This window comes from Gymnodraco acuticeps, unplaced genomic scaffold, assembly GCF_902827175.1.
Source record: "Gymnodraco acuticeps unplaced genomic scaffold, fGymAcu1.1, whole genome shotgun sequence".
Taxonomy (NCBI): Eukaryota; Metazoa; Chordata; class Actinopteri; order Perciformes; family Bathydraconidae; genus Gymnodraco; species Gymnodraco acuticeps.
Genome location: NW_022989985.1, coordinates 902339 through 918848, shown reverse-complemented (window position 1 = coordinate 918848; position 16510 = coordinate 902339). Strand labels below are relative to the sequence as shown.

Genomic DNA, 16510 nt, shown 5'->3' with positions numbered 1-16510 from the left:
GGCAGGACCGTGGCAATATGATAATATTCAGAATATTGTTCTCTGTTTTTAGCTTGAGAGGTCTTGCCAGCAGTCAGTCAGTCAGCTAGTTGCCCCCCCACGACTCTGCTGTGAAGCTAAGCCCCTCTCCTCTCCCCCCCTGATTAGCAGTGTCTTTGTTCCACTGGTGGTGACACGCCATGAAGCGTGATTGCAGTGGGCAAACTGACGGCTTTAAAACAAGCCTGCTGCTGCGCTGATCTGCATCACACTTTACCCCCCCCCCCTTGCCCAGCAAAGACTAAATCAAATCAGGTTTTTGTTGTTTGGTCTCTGAGTAGTAAGCCCCCTAAGAGATTTGGGAATTTGTATTTGTTTTCTTCTTTTTTTCCATTTGATGTACAATACTTCTGGCTAAAAGGACGTTTAAATGTGGTTGGGGAATCTGTGATGCAAGGGCAACAAAAAGCCTCACTGATGATAGAATATGGGTATAATTAATGGGACTGATAATTTGAAATGTTACGCATAATTTAAAATCTTGCTGTTTTCTTACTTGTCTATATTTCTGTCTCTTTATCCATAGGCTGCTTCAATGGCGCTGAGCAGCTTGGGCCATGTATATACAGCCATTGGGGACTATCCCAATGCCCTCGCCAGCCACAAGCAGTGTGTCCTGCTGGCCAAGCAGTCCAAGGATCAGCTGTCTGAGGCTCGCGAGCTGGGGAACATGGGGGCCGTCTACATCGCCATGGGAGACTTTGAAAATGCTGTCCAATGCCACGAGCAGCACCTGGGCATCGCCAAGGCCCTGGAAAATAAACGAGAGGAAGCTCGGGCCTATAGTAACCTGGGCAGTGCCTACCACTACCACCGTAACTTTGACAAGGCCATGTCCTACCATACTCATGTTCTGGAGCTCGCCCAGGAGCTGGAGGAAAAGTCCATTGAGATGAGAGCCTACGCAGGGCTGGGTCATGCTGCTCGCTGCATGCAGGACTTGGAGAGGGCCAAGAAGTACCACGAACAGCAGCTGTCTATAGCTGAGGGTCTGAAGGACAGGGCCGCCGAGGGGAGGGCCTCCTCCAATCTGGGTATGTATGCAATTACTAAAATAATATGTTGCTGTTAGGCCAAAGTCTTTCTTATGTACCTGATGGATTATCATCTTGCTTTCTATTGTGAAACTGTCACAATAGGTGATAATATATTTCATCATTATTACAAATTTGGGGGAATGATTTCTGCCAGTAGTTTCAAAGATAAATGGCCAATCTTCAAAATTATGAAAGTAAATGAGAGACAAAAGTATTTGACTTCATCAGCTCCGAATACTAAAAATGTAAATTAAAACAGCACTGAACTCATAAAAGGTTTAATGTTGAAAACCATGTAAATGAATATATTTGTTCTATATCCACTTGAATATGATGACACTTGACACACACATTTTTATAAAGAAAAATGAAGTTTCGGATTAAAATCTGGTCAAATCATGATACTAGGATATATTTTTGTAATATTGTAATTTATTAATTTGCCAATGCTACACCATACCCTAACCCTTAAACCAGATTTAACAGACAATTCCCCTTTTTTTGCTGAAGCCCTCTATTGTTGCTCGAAACACCACCTCAGTGTTTCTGTTGGGCACAACAGTCAACATTTTCAACTCTAATGTATGAGTATTGATCACTGGAGTGAATCTCTCAGGGACACTTCAGACTGACTTCAGTATAAGACTTCTCCTTAGAAATTGATAAGTGGGATCTCCCAAAGTACTCCAATCCCTTTTACACAGATCCAGGTATCATCTCATCCCCTTTAATAGACAACCACTGACAGCATGTACAGTATCTAGTGATGCTGGTGTGTCGCCCTTTGAGATTCCTCTTTGATCCAAACAAGCACAATGTTGCATTAGTGCCCATCTGCAAGGGACTGCCTACTAGTTAGATTTAGTTAGAAGATATAGTTGGCAGATATCTTGCAGACTGATGTAGGTGTTTAGTGTTTGTTTACTGAAACATGGGGATTTATGAGCGTTATTTAAACTCAATATGACCTAACCTACTAAAAGGAGGGATGAGAAGAAAAAAAGACTGCGAGGTGTCCTGCCTGCTCTTAATTGTTTTGGGGATAAAATGTGAGAGCTTCCATTTCCTGCTAGTGTCTTCACTGTGCTGCTGGGAACCGTCCTCTGTTTGTCTGCATTTAAATGAGCTGTTTACCCACTGTTGTTTTCAATGATATTTATGGTAAGTGAGACCTGAGTGTTTTTGGTATTTTAAGGCAGAGGACAGCAGTATGTTATCGTATCGTCCCTATTTTATGCAAAGCTGTTTTTAGATACAGTATTTAAGGTTATGTATAATGTTCCTCGGTGAACGTTACCCAGAAGATAATGTACGCATAAGGTTGTTGAGTCAAGGGCTTCTTCAAGGGAGCTGGGGAAGAAGATGGTGCATGTTAGAGCCAACAGTATTTGTGAGTTCAGGGAAGCAATATGGCGATAGAATGCTAGTAATACACTGTTTGCGTAAAAATAAACCCCATAAAAAAACGGAAATCTCTTCACAATAATATGGTCTTTCCTTCTCACCGGCTTGGACTTAATCACGTCTTCAAACAAAACGTTTTTTAAAGATAAATGAAAAAACTAGATGGTTGAAATTAATGATATACCATCAAGTCTTTTGATTGAAACTTAAAACATACCAATTATGCCCTTTACAATTCAATGTCTTGGAGCCAAGTCCTGTGAGAATATCATTATTGGCAATGTTACTTTGCGGAGTCAGCTAATATAATGATAAAAGAAACCTTTGGGATCAAGGTGTCCCTTTGGATATTCAATAACCCATAAGTAAAAAGTATATGGCCAATTCTCTTGCAATTAGTCCAACTGTTACAACCTACGCTGGGAGACTTATGATAGCCATCAATGCAGTAGTAAACCTGACTCTAATGGACAACTAAGAGCCATAATAGTTCCTCCCAGATGAATTATTCTTTAACCCAATTTGTAAAAGTGTGCAAGCAGAGTGAGGTTAATCAGCCAAACATAAATTGAAGTCGTCCTTTGACCGGCCTAATGGTCGCCCGTACTGGAGTGCTCTTAGCACTAACACGCACCTGATTTTAAAAGTGAGCTGGTGACTGGTTGTCATAAATAAGGGGCTGCTTTAGTGAGAACATTTATGAACATACAGTGCATGTGAGCTTTATTACGAGTGACTTAATGTCAGGCAGACAATGTATTCCTAGCTGTAGTTTGATTGCCATTACGATGGCAAGAGTGCTCGTATTCATTATTAGTTGCAACGGAACGCTACAGTTGCTCCCGTCCATGACAGGCTAATGATAGTGTAATGATGAAGTGTCAAAGATCTCCAGCTAGGGACAGAGCAGAAGATAAGAATGAGTGGGTGGTAGCTATAGAGCGCCATGGAGACGCCCTGGGCAACCTGCACCATCATGTGGTTGCGAAACCTCTTGACACCAGAACGACCTCTTTGCCCATTTCAATGCTGCCTGATCTCTTACATTTTGTCTATTTCTTTCTCTCTTTTTTCACTTTTTGAAGCCTTCTTCTCTCATTCTCTCCTCTCACCCCTGCTGATTGTAATCTGCAGCTGTCAAGCTCCCAGTAATTGAAACTGACTTGATGAATCGCTTAATTACCTTTAATAGCTGATTCAAGAGGAGCTGAATAATGAAGATAACACAGAATGAAGTGGAGGTTGTGAAGCATCAGTCTGTAATTGCCCCATTGTTGTTGTTGTTGTTTGCGGCACTGGAGTGTGCATTGTTACTCCGTCTGAGGCGCCCGTGATCCTGCTTAAAACAATGAGATATGAGCTAAAAACTAACAGGGTATTGTTTGAGACTTCAAAAAAATGCTGCCTTTGCGCTGTGCACAAATAGGGGATAGATGATCGAGTGAAGATTAACGAGCTACGATAAAAGTAAAAAACACTGAGGGAGATGGGAAGGAGAAGTTGCAGAAACAGCGAAGAACAAACTTGTATTATGCCCTCTCAGCGTGTCGTTAATATTGCGTGTAGTGTGGGTGGAGCAGCAGCTGACATGGCTCTGAGGTACACTAGTATAGAGATCGCCATGCTTTAATATCTAACCATGATGCCCAGCGGTACCAGCAGCTCTGGCTCAGCACACTCTGACCTATAAAGGATATGAGAATGTTGCATTCCAGCCCCATTTATTATTCATTAATTGGCCAACTTACCCCCTAGTCAGCAATATTTAATATCTGAGAGAGGACTGAAGGGGTAGATTCCCATGTAGCTCATAATTTCTGGTATTCATGAAACAGAATCTAAATTGTATTATTTCCCCTTGCATTTCACTTCAAAGAGACTTTGAATAACTTTGTTTGATAGCGTCTGTGTCGTAGCCTGGACCCGCTCGCTTTTTCCTCGATTCCCATCTCCTCATTTGACCATAGGTCTTAAAGAAGTCACTTGAAAAGGTCGACTCCATCAGAGAGAAAGGCTCGAGGTAACCTATTCCTAATTAAGCACCACCTCCTTTCTTTTATCTAACATCCTCAGGGAATGCTTTCCGCTGATGCTCACAAAAACAAAGGAAAAGGAAAACAACAGGAAGAAGACTTCGCAAAACAACAGAATCCGACAATGTAATGCTCTGTATTCAATCAGTAGTATCTAAAACAGCACACAACTTCTGTATGTTATTAGTTTCAGACCTTTTATGCTAAACCCCTTTCAAATGCTTTCCCCCCTCAATGGACATGTGAGAATTGAGCGTTGGAATCAGTTTTGGAAAAATACTCTGTCCAGACATCTGATCACCAGATTTACTAACATACTAACAATGTCACGCCAGCAAGCAAGTTGAAATATAATAACGCCAACACTGAGACATCTGATTGTGATAGTGTCAGCCTTTTATGTGAATTGCATACAAATAGTCAGAATCATGGAATAATTAGCAGATAAGATAAACATCCCTACTCATGAAATGCTTTTACAACAACTCCATCATCATTATCATCATTATCATCATTACAACTACAAAAACAATGGTTGCATATACATAAATAATGTACCTTTTCAAAACTGATTTCAGTCTGCCCACAGCATGGACAAAACACAGACAGTGACCAGACTTGCCTGGGGGCACTGAGGCAAAGAGATTATTCAGTTTTGTACCAAAGCCTTTTGAAACAGCCCTGATTGAAGATATATTATGAATCTGACCAGGAAAGCGAGCAGGGGAGAGCTGAATTTACAGAGGAATTTAGCAAGCCTAATGGCCCAGACAGAATGAATGAAAGAACGCTGTAAGGAGGAAAGACAGGGAAGGAGCCTAACGAATACATAAAAACGTGCATTTATCTGAGACTGGTGACATTCTAAACTGACCACTAATGACTGGGTAAATATCCTGAGTAAATATTAGCAAGCTGGCAAATGGAAGAGAGGGGGTGAATCTAGGAATAGTTGGAAAAGAGGAGGGGGAATCTTAAGGATGCCAGTCTTGAGTTACTGTCCTGGAAAGATCTTTGCAGCTTGGCCCCAAATATGTGTTTGTTGGAAAAGCAGCAGACGCTCCCTGACTCCCCCTGCATGGCCTCCTTCAATCTCCTAACAGAGGACCCTGCCAGAAACTGGACTGAAGCCCTGCGAAACATACTCCTCTAGTCTTTTGCTTACACTAAACTTTAGCTCAGTGTATGCAGTTATTATTATATTCACTGTGGAGCTATTAAGTGAAACAAAAGAGCTGTAGCATTCTTTTACATGAAGCAACTTGGTGCCCTGCATAAAGCACATCTGCTAATTCAGCAGGAAATGTGATCTGTTCCTTAATGGAGGGGGGTGCAAAAATGTAGTTCTGACGGAACATTATTGTAAAATGTAGTAGGGGGAGATGTCATGCTTGTGGTCGGTAAAGCAACAGTTTGTTTAAAGGAGTGGTGAGGGTCAGCAAGAAGGAAAAGGAAAGCAGCTAAGCTCATGCTGCAGGCGTCATGTACTGTACTGTGTTACTGTTGACGACCACACACACATTCATCTATCCATACCCTGTCCTTTTTTATCTTCCCCTTCCTGTCTCTCTGTCAGTCCGACTGCAGGAGATGTCTGTGTCTGAGAGTGAGGATTTGCTACCTTAATCCCAGACCCCCAGCTCCGCCCCCTTCTCTCCTCCTGCGCACCCCAGCTGGATCTAGACCCTGCCTCAGCTCACTGCTTCCCCCCACAGATCATAACACACACTATTCTATATTGTACAACTCGTACAGCCCAGTTAACCCACTTTGCATATTATAATGGAAGCTTTTGACTTCCATTCCCCCGTTTCATTCTCTCATAGATAGGATTATGGTGGAAGTGAAAGTAACCCTCCATATTATAACATAGTTATCCATATCTTTTATTGAGGGGGTTACACATTCTAGGTTTTAACCGTTTCAATTTGGGATTTTTCCTTCTCTGTGCTCGATGGTGACTAAAACGTGTGGTTAAAATAAATAATAAATGTTTTACCAAAAAATAGAACCCTAACCTAGGGAACGTGCTATGAGAATTATATTTTCAAGACTTGGTAGGGAAGAACCTTCATCCATTTGTACTAACTCTCAAATCATTGGTGCAAGCAGCTTTGTTAATTCTCTCACAGTGACAAAAGGATCTACAATTTATAAAAGGAATTCAGAAGTGATACTACATACGCTTGCTCTGATAAGAGCAAACATTTCGTCCATACTGCTTAGCCTCATTGGAATACACTTCAAATGTTGACTTCCCTTTTGAAATGTTTTATTTTTTAACAGGCGTCCGCATAACCTACGCATCACAGCCAACGTTTCAAACGGCAGCAGGATAAAAGAGACAGCGCCATGAGAAAGCGTAGTTAAAAGCTAGTATATATCCAGCTTATAGCATTTTACACATTCCAATCTCCATGGGCTGAGAGACTTGAATAGGCATCAGCATTTCCACAAACCAGCATCCTGTTCTGGTTTCTTGTTCTGTAAATTATAATGTCGACCTCATTCTGAAATATAAATGAAAACCACACCCCAGTCATTCCTGGCTCAGCATGGTCATCTCAACTCTATTCCTAGTGGCAGCTCAGTGGCAGCAGCACCATTGTTGGTCAAATCCTCTTAGCTGACGGTAGGCAGCGGCGCTCTGGACCTCCATCGCTCCCTGGAAGAATGACACAGTGATTTACTCAGAACAAGACACCATCCTTCAAAGTCATCACTGCTGCATATCCCTCTATGTACAGCCAGCTGTGTAATGAAAAGTGACAACACATTGCCACGCTTTTAATGTCTTTGGTTATGGGGGGATGGAGAGGCCTCTGGATGGATAGGGCGCTGTATGAAAGTATTTGAATGATATGGTGTGTGCTTTGTCCTGGTTTTTCACAGTCATCACCTTAAGCTGTGCGCATAAGAGAAATAATTAAGCCATATTATTCAACATGTGCATTTAGTATGCACAACATACTTAGGATGTTAGGACTACTCAAATGAGATATGATTGTAATTTGGAAAACACACCCACTTGGGCCAGAATTCCCGTACTAATTCCACATTTTTGTGTTTCATCAGTTTTTAGTAGCATGTTCAGTATGGCTTTATTTACAAAATCCTCTTGCCATATGGGGGATGGCAGAAAATATTTCTAGCTTCAAGTGAGGCTCCAGGCATAGCCTAAGGCTCATGGCAATTTTGGCTGCAGCTTCCAAGCCAAGCCTCAGACCTGGCTATACTCCCCCAGCCTCTTTCCCCTGCTGTCCCTTCCACCCCTTTGCCATCACAGAGCCCCAAATCCATTGTTAGCCTCCAGCATGGAACATGTTTGCTGTTAATACATCAGTAGGCATTATATCCTCAGTAAGATCAGCCTCCATTGGGGAAAGCATAACCTTGAGAGTGACTTTGTGGCGAGAGCTGTCAGTGCTCTTCCAACTAGCATGCTGTGAATCTCAACATGCTCCCACTCTTCGGAAAAAATCCTAGAAAAGGCAAAGCTGAGAGGTTTTTCCAAGATGTAGGAAATATCTGTTCCAATAGAGCCTAATTTCATTCATTGAATTTGTGAAAAGACAGTTGTAGTGTGTTGGTACTGTAGAGTCCAAAGCTTCACGTGGATTTTTTTGTTTGTCATTTGCAATCTGTATACTTCCTTTATTTTTTGCACTGCTTGTCTCCCTGTTCCTCTGTGAGATGCCTGGCATACCAACTCCTCAGGGCAGTGAACTGATGATTACAAGGTCAGTTCAGGTGGTATCACTTTAACCTGAGAACACAAGCAAGCAGACAAACAGCAGAACAGTTTAGATTTATCCGTAGGTGTCTGCTACATGCTGAATCATGGTCTGAATTGAGTAGGCAGAGGATCTTTGATGGTGTTTTCCCAGAAAAATCCAATCAGGCACCCAATTTAGGCAGCTTTAAGGGAAACTAATCTCCTCATTTAGACTTGATTTTAGAGTGAAATACTGATGATTCAAATTTCCCATGGGTATTTTTTCCATGCTCAACAAACTATAAAAGATTGTATGCACTTTATGTATATTCGTCTGAATAAACGTACCTGGTGTAGTGTCAAACCAATATGCAGCCCAGTGGCTTATACTCATTTCCATTCTCATTGGTCTAATATACTGCTTCTCAACAGCGCCAACATCTGAATGCATAGCCACATCTATCGTATAACTTCTGCATTTGTTTGTTTATTTTCAATCCCTCTGTTTATGTAGCCTGTGTTCGGGCCCATAATGTGGCAAGTTTCGGATGAAATAAATGGGAAAGCACACATGGCGGTAACTAATCCCGGCGGCACCATCTTGCTCACCACAAGCCACAGGAGCCCCTCTCCAGCCCTCGTTCCCACCCATTCTTACCGTTTCCATTTCTGGTGTCCCGTCAGCGGCTGTACCCCCGTCATAGCAGCCCATTAGTCTTCATGCTGATGCAGCAGTGATGGCCAGGCTGGTGGATGAATGACTATGTTATTTTCTTTGCAGCTGCTTTTTCTTTCTCCATCCACCAGCCTGCAGCCCTGTCGATTTTTCATATTATCAGCGCTATTATTAACATTGAAAAGGCTGGGTGACAATGCAAAAGGAGAGACCCAGAGATTAGTAGTGAGTCTTAGAGGGAAGAAAGGAGATATTGTAGATATGCTTTGATGTCTCTTTACTCTCGGCTGTGTTTTAGTCGGTATGGGAATGTGGGTATGGGTGCACATTTGTTTGGGTTTTGTGTGTACAGTATGTGCCAAATGGTGTTCTGACTCTAGGGTAAAGTTATTATTTTTAGGAGGGTATTTTATCAGAGATTGCACCAGGATCTCCATTATTTATTGTTTCTCAACACTTTTCATTTATATAAAGTAATACGCTGAGCTTTAGATCAGCTTTTCACACTCTCACCCACTTTTACTCCCTCAGTCTCTCATAACCACTTCCAACCCTTTGGAAAATTTGTTGATTTTGGTAAATCCCTCAAAAACAGCTTAGACGATCAAAATATTCTGTTTCGGGGTTATAATAACTCTGTTTGATTGCACTACATTTTAATGACCATAATTCTTTGAGAGAGTGTGTTGTGTAAGCAGAGAACAGATGGCTCCGAGAGCATATTCTAACAACCAAATGACTTGTTTTGTACATGAAGAGCTGACTAGGCACTTGAATTTTACTCAATTACAATTTCCCCTTGAATGGGTCTTTAACTTCATCCTGTTGCTCTCTCTCCTCTCTCCCCAGGCATCATCCACCAGATGAAGGGGGACTATGAGACCGCACTGAAACTCCACAAAACACACCTGGCCATTGCTCAGGAGCTGAATGACTATGCTGCTCAGGGCCGGTCCTATGGCAACATGGGTAACGCCTACAATGCCCTGGGAGCCTTCGACCAGGCTGTCCGATACCACCGCCAGGAGCTCCAGATTTCCATGGAGGTAAATGACCGGGCCTCGCAGGCGTCCACCCATGGAAACCTGGCCGTGGCTTACCAAGCCCTGGGAGCCCATGACCGTGCTCTGCAGCATTACCAGAACCACCTCAACATTGCTCGTGAGCTCAGGGATGTCCAGAGTGAGGCGCGGGCTCTGGGCAACCTCGGCAACTTCCACTGCTCTCGAGGAGAGTTCCCTCAGGCTGTGCCGTACTATGAGCAGTACCTCCGCTTGTCCCCCGACCTTCAAGACATGGAGAGCGAAGGGAAAGTTTGTCACAATCTGGGTTATGCCCACTACTGTCTGGGCAACTACCAGGATGCCGTTAAATACTATGAGCAGGACTTAGCTCTGGCCAAGGATCTTCATGACAAACTGAGTCAGGCCAAGGCTTACTGTAACCTCGGTTTGGCCTTTAAAGCGCTGGGAGACTTCACTAAGGCAGAGGAGTGTCAGAAATACCTGCTGTCACTGGCCCAGTCCCTGAACAATGCACAGGCTCGCTTCAGAGCTCTGGGGAACCTCGGGGACATATTTGTCTGTAAAAAAGATGTGGCTGGAGCCATTCAGTTTTACGAGCAGCAACTGGCCTTAGCTCACCAGGTACGCCCACACAAATTGAATTCAATACAGCATATACCAGAACCATTCATCATATAAATAGGAAATGTCATGTGGAATGTAATGTTGATATCACTCATATCACGTCCCTCATGCTGACATTATGAAATTCTGTCTTGTTTCAGGTTAAGGAGCGTAGGATGGAGGCATGTGCCTATGCCGCCCTCGGGGCCACCTACAGACTTGTGCAGAAATATGACAAAGCTCTAGGCTACCACACCCAGGAGCTGGAGGTCTATCAAGAGCTGGGCGACTTGCCAGGAGAGTGCAAAGCCCACGGTCACCTGGCAGCTGTCTACATGGCTCTGGGGAAATACGCCATGGCCTTTAAGAGCTACGAGGAGCAGTTGGAGCTAGGTCGCAGGCTGAAGGATCCCGTAGTGGAGGCTCAAGTGTACGGGAATATGGGCATCACTAAAATGAATGTAGGCGTGATGGAGGAAGCTATTGGCTATCTGGAGCAGCAGCTGGCCACTTTACAGCAGCTGAGTGGCAACGAGGCCATGATGGACAGGGGCAGGGCCTATGGAAACCTGGGAGACTGTTATGAGGCTTTGGGAGACTTTGAGGAAGCCATCAAGTATTATGACCAGTATCTGGCTGTGGCCCAGAGCCTCAACCGCATGCAGGACCAGGAGAAGGCCTACAGAGGCTTAGGCAATGGACACAGGTGAGTCTGCTTTCAACAAATGTTTCAAACTCACTTCCCTCAAGGGTAGGAAAATTGCTTTTTAGTATTTGTAAAACGCACCAGTGTCAATATCCCCTAGCTGTTGCAGAAGCAGATAATTGTATTTACTGGGTATTACTAATAATCACGGTAATCCTACTTTGCATATTATCTTCCTCGCTGCGCTGACTATAAAGGACCACCATAGTTTAGAGACGATGATGCTAGCTGTCTCAGCAGAAGCCTAGTGGCCCCGGCCTTATCTGTATGCAAAGAGGCTTTGGCACACAGACGTCTGAAACTGAGGGAAGCACATATATTTCAAGGAGACCTCTTACATCTTGTCGCTCTTCTCCCTTCTATTTCTCCTTATGCTTCAAAGAGCCCATAGCATCCTAGGAGACTACAGAGCAAATGAAACACGAGAGGCTTGCTGAAATCCTCATTTCGCAGATGATTTTCTTCTCATTGTGCGTCATCGGCGCGGCTCCACAGCAATCACGCACGGCAGTATTAGCCATGCACATGTTTAGGGGGGAATAATAGACACACTCAAACCCATCTCGCCTTCTAACAGCTCTTAGTCAAACACATGCATTATCACAAATCATTAATTAAGCTTAAGGCTTTCATTCTGTGAATGCTCCATTTTAACCGGCATCCAGCAATTGTTGAGATGCCTGAGTATGTGAATAAAGTCTGTTTGAAGACTTTGAAGGCTGTGAAGGGGAATGAGATGTTGAGAACAGGATGAATGCCTCTCTGTCAACACATACACTAGAGGATGGAAGTGAGAATCCTTTGACAGATGACCCATCTTGTAATAAAGGATGGTACACAGTGTTACAAACAGAGCTTCAGTTTGACTTTTTACAGCCATTCACACACATAGTCTGTTCACATCAGCAGCTATCTTCATTGTTATAAATATATATTATATTTACAAAACAAATTATCTTGTGAAATTATCTAGTGTTATCTGGTTTTTGTTACAGGAGACTTGATATGTATCTGTATGAATCAAGAATACAGTTTCCTCTAGATATGAGATAAGCAAATCGTATTTTGAGTGTTGTGGGCATTGGAGATATCTCTCTATTTGTTCAATTTGACAAAAAAGCCAACGACAGATTTACTTTAGGTTGTCTTGTTGGTTTCTTATCTGACTCCTAATCTCATTGGTTTTCTGCCTCTACCTGCAGGGCCATGGGAAACCTACAGCAGTCGCTTGTGTGTTTTGAGAAGCGTCTGGTAGTGGCTCATGAGCTGGGGGAGTGTGGAGGCAAGGCTCAGGCCTACGGTGAACTGGGCGCACTGCACAGCCAGCTGGGAAATTACGAGCAGGCGATTTCCTGTCTGGAGCGTCAGCTGACCATCGCCCGTGACACCCAGGACCGGATCTTAGAGGGTGACGCCAGCTGCGGTTTGGGCACTATATATCAATCTATGGGAGAGTATGAGACGGCCCTGCGATGCCACCAAAGTGACCTGGAGATTGCGGAGGAAGCGGGCAGTCCCGCGCGCCAGGCCCGCGCCTATGGGAACTTGGGCCTTACCTACGAGTCGCTCGGGAACTACGAGCGGGCGGTGGTGTTCCAGGAGCAGCACCTGAGTGTGGCGGCTCAGACTAATGACTTGGCTGCCAAGACACTGGCTTATGGCAGCCTGGGGAGGACACACCACGCACTGCAAAACTACTCACAGGCTGTCATGTACCTGCAGGAAGGTGAGTGAGTCGGGGGAACGGCAGAGAGGATTGCCTTTGTTGCCCGAGTTGATAGGCTTAGAGTTTGTGCACTCATGAATATGAAATTCAGAGCCTATTTGTTGCTAAGCCTTTGCCACATTTTTAGTGACTGTGTGTATGTGTTATAAGTGCACAGGGGGATTTTGTGTATATATTATGCGTCTGTGTTGTCTTCTGTGCCGTATAGGTAGAAGCATTTGTGTGTGTATGTCTGTGAAAACAAATCAGGATGCACGCCAAGGCATTTTTTGCTGTTTACTGCTCGCAGTCCTTCACACCTCTATATCTACTTTTCTCAGAGGGTTCTTTGCAGTCAGGTGGCAAAGAATCTTTTCACACAGTGGCTGACAGACTACTGCCTCTCATGCTTCATTGTCCCCTGCAGATTACGGGGAAGTAAAAACCTGCAGCTTGGCCCCTCAGAAATTCATTATGTTAGTGACGGTGCAGGACGGGTTTGTCACCCAGGATGGGATAAGTGGAAGCCTCCGTGAATGTGAGCTTAATGTCCACATCGCCTGCCTAGCCTGTGCCCGTTAACAGACTTCATTCTCAGCACACCCACCGTGTTACGACCCAACTCAGTTTGAATCCATGAAAATTGCAGCTTGTGTAAGAGGACAGTTGTATATTTCACCCAGCAGGGAGTGAATGCAAAGGAGCAGGAATAAATCTCCTCTCTCTCTCCTCTGTCCGCTCTATTAGAGTTAGCAGGGCCTGCAGTGACCCATACACCCTCTGCTTGCCTCCTTGTTGAGCTTTAATGGAAACAAAGGCGACAGGCCATTCTGTCTCCACCCTGTCCTCCTGTTGTCCCCCGCATTGTCCTTGTATTGTTCCTCGGTCTGGCTGCGAAAAAGAACAGTGCCTTCACTATCGCTGACAGCCAATTATTTCTGGCCAACCTACCCAGACCGAAAAGTTGGCGAGGTTTATTCTCCCTTCAGTTTTTCTATTTGTTTCCTCTCAAACTACTTGTTGTGTGTTTCTTTTTTCTGTTCTTCATGCTGCACTGCTTGTTTTTTGTTTATCGAAAAATATTAATTGGAAGAAAGGATAGAAAGGCAGCTCCGAACTAGTGCAGATACTGTTGACAACTTGTGATCTCCAAATCATTGCATGTCTTAAATGTGTGTACTTGTGTGTATGACGGTTATCCTGTATCGCACAGTAACACAGAATAACAAGGCTTCAGTGGAAGACACATGAAGACACCAATTAAGTGATGATAGGCAGACATTATTTCTGTCACTTCAAGTGTTCACACTACTCCACAAGTTCCTGTATTTTACATTAAATGGCACTACACATTGCTGTCTGAATATTAAACAAAAGAGGCATTTCCCACCGAGATCCACCTTTTCAACGATTAACTCGGTAGTGTCATTAAATCAATGCCGTCATTGTAGCGACTAATGGACGTATTAAAGTTTCTCCACGCTTCATTTATGGAACCACAACTAATGGAGTAAGAATATTAACCTACAAAAGCTATTCTTGGTCAAATTGTAACTAATGCTTTATATTTTAACCTGGAAAATGTGATCGTATATTGATAAATACAGACTGGAATAAAAAACAGAAAGTAAATAAGCAGATATTCTTATAATCTAATCAGTTTTGAAAATGTAGCATTTAAATAATTTGTATATGAACAGATTATGTATTTGTATCTTGGTTTACATGTACAAAATACATATGAGATTTAACTCCTATAGTTGAGGATTGTATGAAATCTGTAGGATGTGTAAGAAACAGGCCTCAATCATGTGTAAAACGGAGCATAAAACATAGCAGGATCATGTACCGAGTATATAAATGTTGTCTTTCATAACATGCGATTTTATTCAGTGTTATCAACACTATAATAGAACTGAATCAGGATTTGTAATACAGCACATTCATGTAGGTAACCCTTTGAACAGCTTGTCAGGAGGATTAGAAATGAAATGCAGTTGGATGATAGGTATCACAGTGTGAAATGTCTGGACCTTTCATCATCATATGTGGACCCCTCGCAGTTCTCCATGTGTCTATTTTTACGCTACAAATGTTGAATGTTGGTTGCTGGTGAAATGTCAGTAGGGATTTGTCAGATGGCAAAGTGAGCTGCTGATAAGCGTTCTGCTTCTAACCTTTGTAGATCTATGTGGCTATTTTTCTTTCTCTTTTTATATTTTATTTTACTAATTTCTACTTTCTTTCTAAGAGCGGACAAAATAATTTACCTCATCATACATTTTAGTAATTAAAATCTGAAAAAGGATAAAAAAGAATAAGCCTAGCTCACATTATTTCACACATTTAAGGAAAGCTATTTGCTTTTGACTTTCATGTGTATGATAATAACATTATCTACACTACATGTTAGAGATCTGTAGTCAAATGTTGGAATAGGGAGATACAGCAATAAGAGTGTATATTTTGAACATGTATTTTTTTCCTTCAAGGATTACTAGTATTTCCCTACAAAAAATGATATGCTGCACTTACTGTAAATGACCCACTCTTATTTTCTGCATGCGGTCATGATCAAAGTGTCCTGTGTTGTCATGTGTCATGAGCGTGCATGTGCCGGGGTGTTTTGTTTCCGCCACAGCACACTTGCGGTTCTACAGTGCGTGAGATTTCCTTGTTCCAGCGCACGTGTATGTTGTGTCTGCACGTAGAGCTTGTGTCTGAAGCCAGAGGTGCGTAGGCCCGGGGGATGGAGAGAATCTCTCCCCCAGCTGTCAAGCAGCCTTTAAAGTGTTCTCTAGTTGCTCTTCAGGGTGCAGCCAGCCACGGCCACATCCCTGTGTCAGCTTCTGCTACGTGACTGTGCCTGCTAGGCGCTCCGAAGGCACGTGAGAAGACGGTGACAGACACTGAATGATACAGAGCGGGAGAACAGAGGGAATGAGAGAGTTGGGGAGGAAAGAAAAAATGGAGAGAAAGAAAGAGAATGGCAAGCGGGCTGAAGGGAAAGACAGAGATCAGCATGAGTCATGATTCCCATGTATTATTTCACTGTCAGCTGGAGAATAAAGAAAACATAGAGTTGGTTGACACTCAGGCTTGATCATAAAGTACTATCACAGAGCTTCTCAGAGAAAGAAAGCTTTTTCCGGTGTGCGTGGTTGTGTGTGTGCGTGCAGATGAAAGGCTTCGGCGTTGGAGTTGAGATGAGTGAGGGGTAAGGCTGTCAGAGAATGAAAAGGATAATTTAGATCTGTTTCCTCTTTCTTGCTCCAGTGCCTAATGAGCTCTAAGCAGTGCAGATTCCCTGCAAGCACTGCCACCCCAGTCAAGATGAAACAGGTAGAGAGAGCAGAGGGGGGGCCGGCAGAGACACAGGCACCGAGATGAGAAAATGAATACGGGAGGCAGAGGGAGAGAGGAGCACGGCAGATGCATGGGGGAAGAGGGCAGGCAGGCAGACCGAGGGAGGGTGTGTGCAAAGATAAGGCGAGGGGAGAGACTGTTGCCGGCTTCAAAGGCTGCCGCCTAACGTGGCCGTGGAGGAGCCATGAAGTCTACGGTTGC

At 43.5% G+C, this 16510-nt stretch overlaps 1 protein-coding gene across 1 annotated transcript in view; it reads left to right on the top strand.

The window, feature by feature from the left end:
• Window positions 1–16510, top strand: part of LOC117543928 (tetratricopeptide repeat protein 28-like) — a 174364-nt gene that overhangs the window by 137419 nt on the left and 20435 nt on the right. Inside the window, 4 exon segments of the mRNA XM_034212592.1 lie at window positions 566–1073; window positions 9754–10550; window positions 10694–11238; window positions 12441–12964. Of these exon segments, the coding sequence (XP_034068483.1) occupies window positions 566–1073; window positions 9754–10550; window positions 10694–11238; window positions 12441–12964 (2374 nt within the window).